At 48.0% G+C, this 15,086-nt stretch overlaps 1 protein-coding gene across 3 annotated transcripts in view; it reads left to right on the plus strand.

Moving 5' to 3' along the window:
• The first annotated feature begins 4,272 nt into the window (after positions 1-4,272).
• Positions 4,273-15,086, plus strand: part of ADGRD1 (adhesion G protein-coupled receptor D1) — a 150,265-nt gene continuing 139,451 nt past the window's right edge. For all 3 annotated transcript variants that reach the window (XM_082418223.1, XM_082418225.1, XM_082418224.1), the window contains exons 1-3: positions 4,273-6,769; positions 6,854-6,890; positions 14,077-14,160. In XM_082418223.1, the coding sequence (XP_082274349.1) occupies positions 6,704-6,769; positions 6,854-6,890; positions 14,077-14,160 (187 nt within the window). In that variant the 5' untranslated portion in view covers positions 4,273-6,703. The remainder of the gene's footprint in view (positions 6,770-6,853; positions 6,891-14,076; positions 14,161-15,086) is intronic.

Genomic DNA, 15,086 nt, shown 5'->3' on the forward strand with positions numbered 1-15,086 from the left:
GCGCGCGCGCACTGGTGCACACATGTGCTTGTGCATGTGTGGAAAGGCATGTATGTGCAAGTATGCATGTGTGCATGCATGTATAAACATGTATTTTAATGCATGAGTATGCACTACGTGTCTATGCATGTTATGCATGTGCGTGTGTGTGCGTGTGTGCATGTGTGAGCACATGTTTGCCTGTGCATGTGTGCAGTGTGCATGTGGGCGTGAGTGCACACACATGCATGTATGTGTGCACACGTGTGTATCCATGTGTGTGCACGTGTACATATGTATGTGTGTGTATGCCTTGTGTGTGCATGGGTGAGCACATGCTTGCTTGTGTCTGTGCATGTGTGTGAATGCACATGTGTGCATGTGTGCAATACACGTGTGTATATGTATATGTGTATGTATGCGTATATGCAAGTATGTGTATGCCTGTGTGCATGTGTATGCATGTTAAGTCAGTCTGGTCGGGAGTAGAGCTGGCTTGGGTTCTGTCGCCATGGTTACCATCAGTGCTGCACGGGCTTCAGACTCCTCTGGCATAGCCTTGCGCCTGGGGTGGGGTTGGTTCGGCAGAGGGAGCCCCTCAGTGTCCTTGCCCCACTTTCAGTTCCAGGCCTTTCTCGCCAGCCAGAGCAGCTCCCCATGCTCTCGCCTCTCCATTACCAGGGTGCTGCGTCCTGCCAGCCTGCAAGTGGGACGGCGGGAATTCTGTTTCCCTGGTCAGCCTCAGGCTCAGGTGGCCTGAGTTCCTGCATCTCGGGTGGATGTCCCCAGTGGCTCTGCCCCTCTCCCAGTACAAAGGGATCTCTCTGCCCCTCTCTGGGGACAGAGGGTGGTGTCTCCCCTTCCTCCAGCTGCACAGGTTCTTCCCAGTGCCCTGGGGTGCAGTGTTGGCTGTCCTTCTATAGCAACTTCAGGCCTTTGGTGCCTGGGGGAGAAGGTCCAGGCAGGTGTCATGGCTTCGCAGTGGCGGCCACTCACTTCTCCGGTGAGCCCTGTTGAGAGGTTGCCTCCAGACTCCCACCTGCCATGCTCTTCCTCTGAGCACCTGCTGGGGTCATGGAGAAGGGCCTGGGGTGGGGTGCGAACTCCCCTGTGTCTGCAGTGGCCGAGGGCTGTGTGCTCTCACCTAGCCCACCTTGGCCTTTCCAAATTCATTGCAATTCTTTTGCTGAATTCTCCTTACTGGCTTGGGCCCCGTTTCCCCCATGCCCTGCCTCGTGTGAGCCAACACTCATGCCCTCCTCTCCTTAGAGGGGTCTGCCGTTTCAGACCACGTTTCAGGCTGCGTGGTTTCCCTGACCTCTGTTTGCTAATGGACTCAAGAAAAGTCATGAGTTTGTAGATTTGGAGGCTGCTCTTGTTGTGAAGCGGGTAATGCTCTTTCCAGCTTTCCATGTCCTCAGAGAAAAAGCTTGGGTTTCCATTCCCATGACTGCAGGAGAGCTGTTCCATCTCTTCTTATCACATCTATGCTTCGGCCATAAAAAAGGTCAAGGTCAGCAGGCTTCAGGAAGAGCAGAGATCAAAAGCGTCTTCTCGAAGCCTGTGCCGCAGACGTCCGCCTCTATCTCGCTGTGTGTAGCCCCCTGGCCACCCCAGCTGAAAGGGAAGCGACCGTTTTTAACTGAGATTACGGGCACCCAAACACACTTGGGATACTGCCTGGGGAGAAGGGAGAGCCTGGATTTGGGGCAGGGAGTGAGCCACGTCTGCCAGGCACAGTCTTCTTAAAGCCTTCCTCCCCAGCTCAACAATTTCTTAAGATTTCACCCCTCACCTCCTCTTTGGAGACGGGATGAAAGCTATGGACACCGTCCCCGCAGAAGTTCACGTGTGTGCCTTCAGAAGAGCTGTGCATGCGACTTCAGGGCATTCTGTGACCCCACGAAGCTGTGCCTGAATGTCGGGACCCATGGAACCGTCACCCCTGATGGCCGGTCTTATCCTTGGTTCTCCAGAAGCAGAGCCTGGGGTTGACATGTGTGTGTCGTGTTCTTGGGAGCCGATTCTAGGGGCAACGGTGTTTCCAGGGGGAGTACAACAGGCAGGTGGGAAAGTGAGCTCAAGGAGCTGTCACTGAGCTGCCGCTCCTGGAGTGGAAGAGAAGGAGCGGGTGTCTATCCACTGAGTCCTGAGCCGCACTGGTCAGGGCCGCTCCCTGGCAGCAAGGGCCCTGTTTCTGGGTGCTGATGCATGCGGCTGCATGGGACCCCCGGGCGTCCCGCCTGCCGCCGAGTGGGAGAGGCCCCTGGCAGAGACACACCGTGGGGAGGGAAGCGCGGAGGCTGGTGTGGGGCTGAGCCTCCCAGCGCGTCTGGAAGGAGAAGTGACGCCGCCCGCCGGCCGGGCAGTGGCGAGGGGAGGGTCTGGTACACAGGCCAGCCAAGCGCCGCCTCTCTCTGCCTTCTCCCTCCGCTCCTGCCCTGCTGCCTCCTGTGCCTACACAGTCACCGAATGACAAACGACTGCAGCTTCTCAAATTCATCCCATTCACCAGACCTCCGACGGCAAGCGACAGAAACTGAGCTCAGACTTTCTCCCGGGAAACAGGAATGGATCGGTGCCTCTTGGCGAAAACTGCCCCTGTATCTCAGGTCCAGGAGCTCAGCAGACACCATCGAATCTCTTAGCTCAGTCTGTCCGTTCTTTCTACTCTTTGTAGAGGCAAAGTGGGCGTGAGCAGCCTTAAGTTAAGATCCTTGGGGGTCAGCAGCGCCACTGGGGGAGGGGAGCCTCCTCTCTTCCAGGGCGGGTGTATTAGCCCCGGGAAGGCGCTGATCAGAGCCGAGAAGGACGCGTGACACGTCTGGTCAATTGCAGGCCCGGGGCGCGCCGAGGTGCTGCAGGGGTCCCGCCCGCCCCGTGACCATCTGCCCACCGGACGGAAGCACGTGGCTGGCGTAGGAAGCACCCTGCAGAGGAAAACCTCACGCTTGTGTCCACAGTAGGGGAAAGCGGGGGGCTGGGCCGATGGTTTGCTGAGGGATGTGTGGCATCTGGGGAGGTGTAGCTGGGGGAGATGAGAACCGGGCCCTAAGAACTCGGTGTCCTCACAGCCTGGCCGGCGCTCCCAGCACCTGGGAGGTTCTACTGCGCTCTTCCTGAGGTCCAGGCTGTCCGTCCCGGCCGGCGGACACGTCTCCAGTTGCGCGTGAATAATCCACTTATGCCCCCGTCTTCAGCTGGCTTCACACTTTGCTTCATCCCTGTAAAACTTTATTGAATAGAGCCTAATTGGAATTTAAGTTTCCTTTTATTTTTTTTTTCAGCTTTATCACTGTATAATTGACAAAATTGTAATATATTTAAGGTGTGCAACGTGATGATTTGATATACATATGTATACACTGTGAAAGGACTCCCACAGCAGAGCTAATTAACACATCCGTCACCTCTCACCTCACATATTTATCTTTTTTTTTGTTTTTGGTGAGAACACAAATTCTACTCTGTTACTCTGTTGAAATGGCAAATTTCAATTACACGGTACAGTATTACCCATTATAGTCACTATGTTATATATAGATCCTTGGACCTATTCATCTTTTTTTTTTCTTCTTCCTATTCATCTTTTCACTTCATTTTATTTATTTTTTGTTTTTTAAAAAAGATTTATTTTTATTTATTTATTTAGGCTACGCCGGGTCTCAGTTGCAGCACGTGGGATCTTCGTCACGGCATGCATGTGGGATCTTGTTTCCCGACCAGGGATCGAACCCAGGCCCCCTGCCTTGGGAGCACGGAGTCTTACCCACTGGACCACCAGGGAAGTCCCTTCATCATTTTTTTTTTTTTAATTTATTTATTTGGTTGCCCTGGGTCTTAGTTGCAGCAGGCGGGCTCCTTAGTTGTGGCATGAGAAATCTTAGTTGCGGCATGCATGTGGGATTTAGTTCCCTGACCAGGGATCGAACCCGGGCCCCCTGCATTGGGAGCACGGAGTCTTATCCACTGTACCACCAGGGAAGTCCCCCCTTCATCTTTTGAAAAAAAATTTTTTAATTATAATTGATTTACAATGTTGTATTAGTTTCTGCTGTACAGCAAAGTGAATCACTTATACATATACATATGTCCACTCTTTTTTAGATTCTTTTCCCCTATAGGCCATTTCAGAGTATTGAGTAGAGTTCCCTGTGCTCTACAGTAGGTCCCTATTAGTTCTCTATGTTATACATAGTAGTGTGTGTGTGTGTCAATCCCAATCTCTCCATCTATCCCTCCCCCCCCCCACCTTTCCCCCCGGTAACTGTAAGTTCACTCTCTAAGTCTGTGATACTGTTTCTGTTTTGTAAATCAGTTCATTTATACCCTTTTTTTAGATTCCGCATATAAGCGAGATCATATGTTTGTCTCTCTCTGTCTGACTTACTTCACTCAGTATGACAATCTCTAGGTTGATGGTGATTTTTATGGTTAAAAAAGGAACAAACCAGCGTGGCTCGGTCTCGGTGATGGGAGAGGTCCATTTAATTAACAATCTGTCTAATTCTTGGTAAATTAAGATCTGGACTAAGAAAAATCTGCCTCTGCTGTCCCTCCTCATGCATCTTTCTCTTTCCTCCGGAGGCAGGCAACAGGAGGGACAGAAAACTGGTGAAATGCAGAGATAAAAGTTGTAAATTACTTTCCCCTTAGGCGATCAGCCTAGGCGGCAGGATAAAGGTGGCAATTACCACAGTGGAATTCACCATTTTTTTCAAGTGGGGAAGAGATAGAGAAACGTGCACATGAATTTCTGGAGCCCTGCTGAAGCTGTGCCCCGTGGTTCAGGCTATCAGATCATCTGGAAGGTTGTGGGCTGCAGGCACAAGTTAAAAGTAAGCACTTTATGGTTTTGACATCACATTTTTTTCTCCCCCATGGAGACTGGAGGTCATTTTCTTATCCTCTTTAGGAAGTACTTGGACTCAGGGCTCTGTTCCCATTTAACGTCAGGACAAAGGAGCTAATAATATTAGCTAACATTTAATGGGTGTTATTTTCTACTTTATAATAATAATAACCACAGCTAACATTTATTGAGTGACATTTTTTCTTTGCAAAAAATAGCTAGCATTTATGGAGTGCTACGTATTTTCCAAGCGCTGCTTTGAGAACCTTCTTTGTATCATCTCATTTCTTGTTACAACTCTATGGAGCGGAAACTATTACCTCCACCTTACAGATGAGGAATATGAAACAGAGAGGTTCAGTAACTTGCCTAAGAGCACACAGCCAGTAAGCATTGGAGATGGTACAGTGAGGTAAGTGTTATTTAAATCACATAGCACATTATAGCAGTGATTATAATCATGCACGCATGTGTGTGTGTGTGGACATGTATGCAGTATAGATAAAGTTTTGGTCTCTAGTAAAGTGGGCTGAGGCTGGCTAAGGGCCTGACGCTTTACTATCACCTTGAACAGCGGTCCCCAACCTTTTTGGCACCAGGGACCGGTTTCGTGGAAGACAGTTTTTCCACAGAGCAGGGAAGGCTGGGTGGGGGGCTAGGGGTGAGGTGGAGAGGGTGGGGGGAATGTTCAGGTGGTAATGCAAGCAATGGGGAGCGATGGGGAGCGATGGGGTGCGGCAGAGGAAGCCTCACTCGCCCGCCACTCCCCTCCTGCTGTGCGGCCTGGCTCCTAACAGACCACGGACCAGGACCCGTCCACGGCCCGGGAGCTGGGGACCCGTGACCTTGAGAACACTACCCTGGATGCTGTGGTGGGCTGTGGGGATTGGTGTAATCGCCTAGTAAATAGTTTCATTCGTCTCTGAAAGAGTTAAAGAGAAAACGTGGCCAGCATCACGTAGAGGGCACGAGGGTGCGGTGTATTTTCTTCTTCCATCCCTAAGTCACCTTCCTTCTCTCTCTGGGCAAACAAGGCTCCGCTCTAAACAGAGTTTACGGTCTGTTGTACGTTTTGTATTTATTAATATTTCTGCTGACTTTGAGGCGCTGGTGGAAGGTAGCTAACGTATGTACGCGCCCCGTGTCTGTCTGCTCTGCTTCTGAACCTCAGACCCTGAAAGTAATTCCCAGTGGTTCTTAACAGGCTGGTGTTAGGACCCAGGAAGGACACAGCAGCCGCGGGATATAAATAGAGAAGCAGAACAGAACAAAGTTTGAGGAGAGAGCCTTACATCCCTCACTCTCTCCACCCCAAGCGCTGGGGGACAGACAGACGGACGAGGTGTAAGCCTGAGTCACACCAGAAGGACTCGGGCAGCAACGCACCAGCCCAGGAGCCCGAGGGAGCTCCAGACACAATTCCTCCCACTTCCAGGAAAAAGAGAAACTTCCAACTCCGAACCTGGGTGGATGCCACTGGAGACTCTTGACAGAAACAGAAAACCGTGAGGGACCCACGATCAGCCCCCTGAGCCTGGGCGCTGCAGTCACAGCCCTGGATTTCTTCTCGGGAGCCGGGATCAGAAGCTGCCTTTCTCCTCCCTGCGTCCCCGTGCCGGTCTGATCGTTCCCATGTGTTTATTGATCACCGAAGACCCTTGAGTCCGGAGACGAAGACGAGACACCCATTAACTCTCACGACCCTCTGCCTTAACTCTCTGCAGTTCACAAACTCTAGTGAGACAGAAGGTTTTCTTCTTTCTGGAACCTGTGAAAATGTCCCTTTCCCAAGGGAGTGAAAGTTAAAGGTGCCACTTCGTCACAGACCCTCAGGAATTCTGCACGGATCACATTTTCACCTCCGAAAACACCATGAGGAAACTGCTGCCTCTTTGCTGCTGGCACTCCTGGCTGCTGTTGTTTTACTGTGATTCTCAGGTAGGGTCCCCAGGTGGTGCCCACCGAGATGGGACGCGCCGGGACGTTCCCTGCATGTCTTACAATGTGGTGTTTTGTGTGCAGGTGCACGGAGCCGACGCCAGGTCACAAGCCCATCCAGGTGAGTAAGGCGGCTTCCCTCCTGGTCTGCTCACTACCTGCTCTCCCTGCCCAGCCCAGGGTCTGGAAGCAGTTTGCTTGTTTGTCTCTAAGGCTGCGGGCGAGAGGCCCTTCTTGGGCTCCTCTGGCCCCGCCAGCTGTCCTGGCACCTGGTCCCGTGGGTCACTCATCATCCTACACCTCCATCTTGGGGAAGCAGGTCTCTCCGCGCCCGGATGCTTCTGGTTCTGGGGCATTCAGGAAACGGGGTGTTCACCGGTGAAGCACCTTCTGTCTCTTACTTACCTCGTGTGTCTCCAGCACAGATTCACTTGGGCTGACTTAGAGCATCGCCCCCTTTCCGCGCCGCCCCATTCTGTCCCCGTCCCTCCGACGGGAGCTTGGGTCCTCCGTTCCCTCCGAGGAAACCCCTCGCCCACCCGGCTGGGTCCGCTTTTCCTTTGCCCTCCTGAGCCCTCAGTCAGGAAGCACCACCCTGAGGCTTTCCTCGGGGAGGATACAGGAGCCGTGAAAACTTCCCTTGCCCCTTCCCAGAGGGGGAGGCCTGCGTGACGGCGACGGGAATTCGCTTTGCCGGCCCTTGTTCCCGTTTGCTGCTCGGCTGGCGTGCGCGTGGTAGAGGGGACCCTACACTAACGTCCCCAAGTCCTTGCTTGGGAGCCCGGAGGGCAACCCCGGCCTGGGGGTGAGCGTGCCTCTGGCCACGATGACTGTCACGGGCAGCCCTGCCGACTCCACGACCCACCAGAGATGGCGGGTGCAGCACCCCCGGCCCCATCCAGGTGGGAAGCCAGTTCCCAGGAGCCGGCTCCAGTCTGGTGGGGGCACCGGAGCCGTGCTGGGCGAAGGTAGACGAGGGGAGGGGCTCTGTCCCCTTTGGAGTGACGCGGCCGTCGCGGTGGGTGCTGGAGCACCCCCGCTATCGCTGCCACCTCCGCCTGCCGTCTCGGTGGTACAGGGGCTGCTGTGTCTCTTTCATTTGCATGTTTAAGTTCAGTCTTCGGTTGAAAAGGGCGCGAGGGCGGTGAATTTCCACAGGCTTCCCTTTCCTTAGCCAAAACGCTGAAAGAAGGGTTTGGGGATAAATAGAGCATCTAGCATCGCATCAAACGGGGGCTGTTTGTGCCCTGTCGCTAACTCACAGCTCACGCTGGTTTCCCAGGAGAGATGTGTGTGGCCAGGAAGGCGACAAGGCAGCCCTAGGCCCCCGGCCGCGGTCAGGGTGGGCAGGGAAGCTGTAGGGTGTTTGCCATGTGGTCCCCTGGCCATATCGCGGCCCGCCTGTTCCACCCACGGCCGCTGGCATCCTTGACCCTTAGCTTCAAGGAGTGGCTTGAACTCAGTCTTGGTTCCGTAGAGAAACTGCTCCTCTTGCATTCTAATTTAGGACAGAAGAAACATTTCTTGATCAACTAACTACCTCAGAGAAATAATAATAAAACTGACAATCATAGAAATGTTACTAAAAAGGAGCAATGTGCACGGAGGCCTGGGGGGAAAGCTGGAGTGCAGGGAGTTTGGGGTCTTAAGCTGCCCTGTGGGCAGCGCTCTGTAGCTGCGAGAGATTCCTCCTTGTCGAATCCCCCCGTCTCCAGCAACCTCTCTTTCTTCTTGTTCTCCCCACCCCACTTTTAAATTTTATTTTAATTAAAAATGTTTTTATTCCTCTTTATTGGAGTAGAGTTGCTTTACAATGTGGTGTTAGTTTCTGCTGTACAGCAAAGTGAATCAGCTACGTGTATACACATAGCCCCTCTTTTTGGATTTCCTTCCCATGTAGGTCACCACAGAGCACAGAGTAGCGTTCCCTGTGCTCTACAGTAGGTTCTCATTACTTATCTATTTTATACATAGTATCAATAGTGTGTATATGTCAATTCCAATCTCCCAGTTCATCCCACCCCCTCTCCCCCCTTGGTCACCCCACATTTTTAAATCTTTATTTCCTTTTCTTCCTCCCGCCTTCCTTCCTTTTTAGAATAAAGATGAAGGCTGATACTTATTGAACACCTAGGAGTTTTATTGTTTCTATTTTATACCCTATGGACGAAACCCTATTGCTTCCTCTCCTTCCCCCTTCCTTCCTTCCTTCCCTCCTTCTCTCCTTCTCTCTCCTTTTCTTTCCTGTCATCCTTTCTCCCTTATTTTCTTCCTCTCCCTCCTCCTTCTCCAGTCCTTTTATTTTGTCTTCTCTTCCTACTCAACCCCCTTTCCTGCTGAAAAGTCTGACCCCTGTCATCTGTGCACCATCAGCACCTGGGAGGCCTGATGCATTTCTGCTTCTGACCTCGGAAGCCTGCAGCATCCCGAGGGGAACCCCAGTGGAGGAAACCTGATTCCCAGGACTTCCACCCAAGGGCATCCGCCTAGGCACACAGTGAACATGCAGAGACCCTGTTCCCAATGGGAAGAGATTTGGAAACACCCTGAATATCCATCAGTGTGGGAAAGGCTACAAAAGTTGTAGCGTTTTATTCTAAGGAGCGCGAAGCGGTAGATAAAAATGCCAATATGATGGTGTACTGGGTGCTTTTACGTAGATTCTATACAGTCGCCCCAGTGCTTTGAAGCAACTTTGTCAGCCTCCAGGTGACGAAGTGTTTCTTCCCAAGGGTACGTGCTCTGCCCAAGGTCCCACGCTAATAAGACATAGTGGTAACTAAGGACTCACAAATTTGGAGGGAGCTGGGGGTGGTCAGACTCATACAGAGGTTGTTGAAGATGAGAACAGCGTGGTCAGCCCAGTGGGGGAGGTACGCACGGGAGGTTTGGTGAGCCGGGGTCCCCAGTAGAGGCTGGACCCCTAGTGTCCTGAAGGGCAACCACACCAAAGCTTCCTTTCTAAGGTTCTAGGAGGACTAGTAAGCGTTTCCTGGTTTCTCGGTATGGTACCCAGCCCTGTGCCTTATAGATACTAGGTGCTCAGTAAATACCTGTTGGTTGGATGAGGCATTGTCAGTTGAAGATTTGCTGGTTGTCTGGTGAGCTGAGTCCCTGATGACAGCCAGCCTGCGTGATTTTAACACCCAGCTGGGGGTTTTGGCTTCGTTTTCTGCCTTGCCTCTCTATACTAGCCCAGGTAACTCGATATTTCCCTGGGCTTTATCTCTACCGCATAGATAGGTATTTAGTTTCATCAGTAATTGAAAAACAACTTCAAATCATTTCGAGCATTTGTGTGTTTTGTGACTGTGGACTGTCATTTTGTGCCAAACTATAGCATGCTGTTGGAAGGACCACCAGGGGCTATTCTAGCCCACCTCCCCATTCGAGAGTTGACGGAGGTGAGGCCCAGAGAGGGGAAACTGGGGACTCCATCCCACACCTGGATCCTTTTCTCTGGCCCCAGGCTGCCCGATTTCTTGCTCTGGCCCCGAAGACAGTGCTAGGAAGCTGTGTTGGTGGATAAATCTAAATCCATAAATGGCAACGGCCAAGAAATTGCACATCACTTAAAAAAAGTTTATAAACATGCCTTTTACAGATAACTTTTGTAATGAGGGGACTTAATAAACCATGTCGTTATCCAGAAGTTTCCTGGCCCTGGGGTACGCAGAGTGGCTGGTTCTGTTTCCAGGAGATGGGGGCAGCTCACCTCATTGGCCCCATTTAGATGGCAAGGAGGCTAACACAGGTGATTATAGTAATTATAATTCCCATAGTTATGTAGTGGGTTTTTTCCCCTGTGTGAATCAATTGTTTATTCCCTTTATTTATTTTTATTTTTTAATTGAGATATAACTGGCATGTAAAATTAATGAGTTGCAGGTGTACAACATCGTGATTTGGTATTTGTATATATCGCGCAACGGTCAGCTCAGTAAATCTAGTTAATATCCGTCACCAACATCGTGTTGTATCGTTTATAAAGGACCCTCAGAGTCACTAGGTCATGGTAGGAACTTCATTCTTCATCGTCCTAGTGCAGACACAAAAGTGTTTATGATATAACTTTTAAAAATAATGTTTATACACTATTGAACAAATGGAAATTTGGCATTTAGAGATTGGGGAGCATCAGAATTACATAGTCTTTCTAGGTTTATTCTTTTATTTATTCATTATTGCAATTTCATTCATTCCACCTATATCATTTTTTTAAGAATTAATTGCTAACATTAAAATTTGGGGGAGAGTTCAAATGCAAAAACCTAGATTTCTGACACACACATACACACGTGCATGCACACACACACACACACACATACACACACACACACACACACCAGGCTGTGTTTTAGACACGGGGCTAAGGTGCAAATAGAACAAATTCTCTGCACTCAAGTCGCGAAGAGTCTGGTATAGGAGACAGACAACAAACAAATATACTAACAAACAAAAACTTTCAAATTATAGTGTAAGCCCCACGAGAAGACAAAACAAAGCATTGGGAGAAAGAGTGGATGGTGGTGGTGATGAGGGGTGATCAGGGCAGGCCTCTTGGAGGGGGTGTCCTGAGGGCAGAGGCTTGAATGACAGCGTCGGTTATGCACAGCGAGAGAAGAGCAGGGGGGACAGCAGGCGAGTCCCACTGTGGAATGAGCTTGGTGTGTCATGGGCCAGGCAGGAGGGGTCCAAGATCTGCCCAAATTGGCAGGGACCAATTTTCCTCTGTGTGGTGTAGATTTCTGTTGAATAAAATCAGTGGGCACGTATTGCCCTACACAGATTCAAGGGGTGAGGGCTTCCGTTTACTGACACACAGAGTAAGTGACAGGGAAGGGATGGAATGGGGAAATCTGGAATAAAAGCTGAAAAGGAAAAATTAAAAGTTTTATTAACTTTTCTTTTTGAATATTGATACCCCTCTCTCCCTCCCTCCCCATCTCTCTCACCAAACTGGATCAACAAAACATTAAGTATGGATGAGAAATTATTGCTGAAGAACTGATTTTGAAAAAAATTATTATGTTGAAGTATAGTTGATTTACAATGTGTGTTAGTTTCTGCTGTACAGCAAAGTGATTCAGTTATACATATATATTCTTTTACATATTCTTTTCTATTACGGTTATCACAGGATATTGAATAGAGTTCTCTGTGCTGTACACTAGGACCTTGTTTTTTACCCATTCTATGTATAATAGTTTTCATCTGCTAATCCCAAACTCCCAATCCATCCCTCCCCCACTCCCCCTCCCCCTTGGCAACTACAACTCTGTTCTCTATGTCTGTGATTCTGTTTCTGTTTCATAGATAAGTTCATTTGTGTCATTTTTTTAGATTCCACGTATAAGTAATATACGATATTTGTCTTTCTCTTTCTGACTTAGTTCACTTAGTATGATAATCTCTAGGTCCATCCATGTTGCTGCAAATGACATTATTTCATTCTTTTTTTATGGCTGAGTAGTATTCCATTGTGTGTGTGTGTGTGTGTGTGTGTGTGTGTGTATCACATCTTCTTTATCCGTTCATCTGTTGATGGACACCTAGGTTGGTTGCTTCCATGTCCTGGCCATTGTAAATAGTGCCGCAATGAACACTGGGGTGCATGTATCTTTTCAAATTAGTTTTCTCCAGATATATGACCAGGAGTGGGATCGCTGGATCATTTGGTAAATCTATTTTTAGTTTTTTAAGGAAGCTCCATACTGATTTTCGTAGTGGCTGCACCAATTTACATTCCCACCAACAGTGTAGGAGGGTTCCCTTTTCTCCACACCCTCTCCAGCATTTATTATTTGTAGGCTTTTTGATGATGGCCATTCTGACCGGTATGAGGTGGTACCTCATTGTAGTTTTGATTTACATTTCTCTAATAATTAGCAAAGTTGAGCATCTTTAGTAGATATTTTTATGATTTTTGAGTTTTTTTAAAATCAAGAATAGGTTAAGTCCTTCAGTTTTTCAAGGGTTCTTTTATATCCGTTAGCATGATTTTATTGTTTTCTTCATGAGAATGTTGTATAGTTCTTATTCTTTTGTTCTTAAATGTCTTGGCTGCATTTATAAATGAGAACCTTTCTTCTGTTTTTTAGTATTATTATTTGAATACAGGAGAGCTATTGACATTTGCATATTTAATTTGTGTCAGCCTCCTTACTCAATTCTTTTATTGTTTGTAACAGTTTTTCACTTACCAAATTCTTTTCTTATTTGTAATAGTTTTTCATTTTCATTATCAGGCATATATCATTTGAAAATAATGATTATATTATAATCTCCTCTTAAAAAACATCTTTTACAATGAACAAGGCAAAGATTACTTTATTAATTTTATCTTTTTGGTGATCTGGCAGACATTCAAGGCAGTTGATTATTATTTAGTCATCTGGGCCATTATTTCCACTTCTGGGAACCATTCACAGAGAAATATTCCAAAAGAAGATCCAAGTTAGGAGAACAATTCAATGTGTGATGGTGTAGCCTCTCCAGGGACTATTACCCAAACTCGATTATGAGAGTTAGAGAGAAAAAAATAAATCAAATAATTTGTACGGTATTAAGTGAGAAGAGCAGAATAAAAAAGAACGTATCTGCATAAAATGATGTCTACGCAAAGTACAAGGAACATAAAGGTAATTCTGAAAGGATTCGTTTTTAGGATGGTGGAAGCAGAGAGATAATAGAAAGGTCAGGACCAGTTCAGGAGACGTGTATGGAGCACAGCATCTAACACCAGTCCCTGGGTGACTCCTGAGGGGGCGTTTTATTCCTTGTCATAACAGATAGGCTGAGAGTACAGTTATAGAGTATCATTAGAATGAAACGAGGAAGTGTTTGTAAAGAACCTCACACAACGTCTGCACGATATCGGTATTGGTTTCCTCCTCTTTTTCAACCTCATTTTTTTCTCTTGTCTGATTGTATCAGCTGTGTCTTCTAAAACGCAGGAAGTAACAACGGGATAATGGACATTCTTGTCTTTTTTTCTGACACGTATTGGCGTGCTTCTTGCGTTGCACCATTAGGCATGGTGGCTTTTATTTTCTTTGGTTAAAAGGTATCTCTCTATTCCTATTTATTGTGTTTTATTCTGTAAAAACATTCATTTAATTTACTGAGTTTTTTGAACACTGCGAGTGTGTATTGAATCTATTCCAATGCCTTTTGAATACATCCCACAGTCACTCTGATACTTTTACTCTTCCCGCAATTCCTGATGGAGGTGGTAAGTAGTTCCTTATGTCCAGCTCTTTCTTTCCTGATGGTGATGTAATATTTTTATTCTTTCCTCCCCCAAGGGTTTGACGTCTTGGCTTCTGCTTCCCATTATTGGCCGTTGGAAAGTGTGGATGGGATCCACGAACTTCAGGAGACAACTGGAGGTAGACGGGGTGGGCACAGTGACCCGGGCCCGAGGAATGCACTTTCCCTGGGGAATCGGGGCCGTTGGGAGGGACAAGGGAACAAAAAGCATCCGCTCTGAAGTCAGCCACGATGACGGAGATGACTAAACATTTGTGTAGCTTCCCCCAATCATTGTTATTGCAAAGGATTTTACTAGAACTTTTATATGATTTTATGGTTGAAGGACAGGATTTATGCTTCAAAATATTAAGATGTGCATTTCGTCCAACAACCTTTAAACAAATGCAGTTGTTTTCAGCTTTAAGTGGTACACGATGGATCAGTCTCTGTACAAGTCCAGATGTACGTTTTCTAGGTAGGCACAAATGGAGTCATCTCCATGCCTGCCAAAGCAGGGGCCCATTGGAACCTAGGGCCAAATGTCGTGCCAACGAGGACTGACCCCCTGTTTGCGGGGTCACGATTTCACTTAGCAAAGGTACCCCCCCCACCTACCCATCATCTCCTCTACACGTCACTGGAAGCCCCCCTGTGAAAAGATCCAACATCACCTAAGATGCTTCCAATGGTCCCCAATTCCATGGAAGATAAAGTTTCTCTCTGAAGCAATTCAGACATTTCGAGAAGGAGAAACCCCAGACAGCCCTGAGCACTTTTTGCATTCCAATAAGAAGCTTTCTTAAAGTCTAAGTTTTGAGTGATTTGGGATGCTTTGACATTTTAATTTTTATTTCCTTATTCCTCTTGATCATGTCCAACGACTGATGTGTGTAACAGGAGAGTTATGTACAACCAACCTGGCACATGCTCAGATTGTCTCTACTCGTTCTTTGTAATGGATTAAAAAAAAAAACCCACACATTGCTGATTACTGTGCTTTCCACACCAGCACACTGATATTTTCCTTATTCCTGGGACTTCATGTGCTGCCATCAATTGCCAC

Source organism: Balaenoptera physalus, assembly GCF_965194825.1.
Source record: "Balaenoptera physalus genome assembly, chromosome: 12".
Classification (NCBI taxonomy): Eukaryota; Metazoa; Chordata; class Mammalia; order Artiodactyla; family Balaenopteridae; genus Balaenoptera; species Balaenoptera physalus.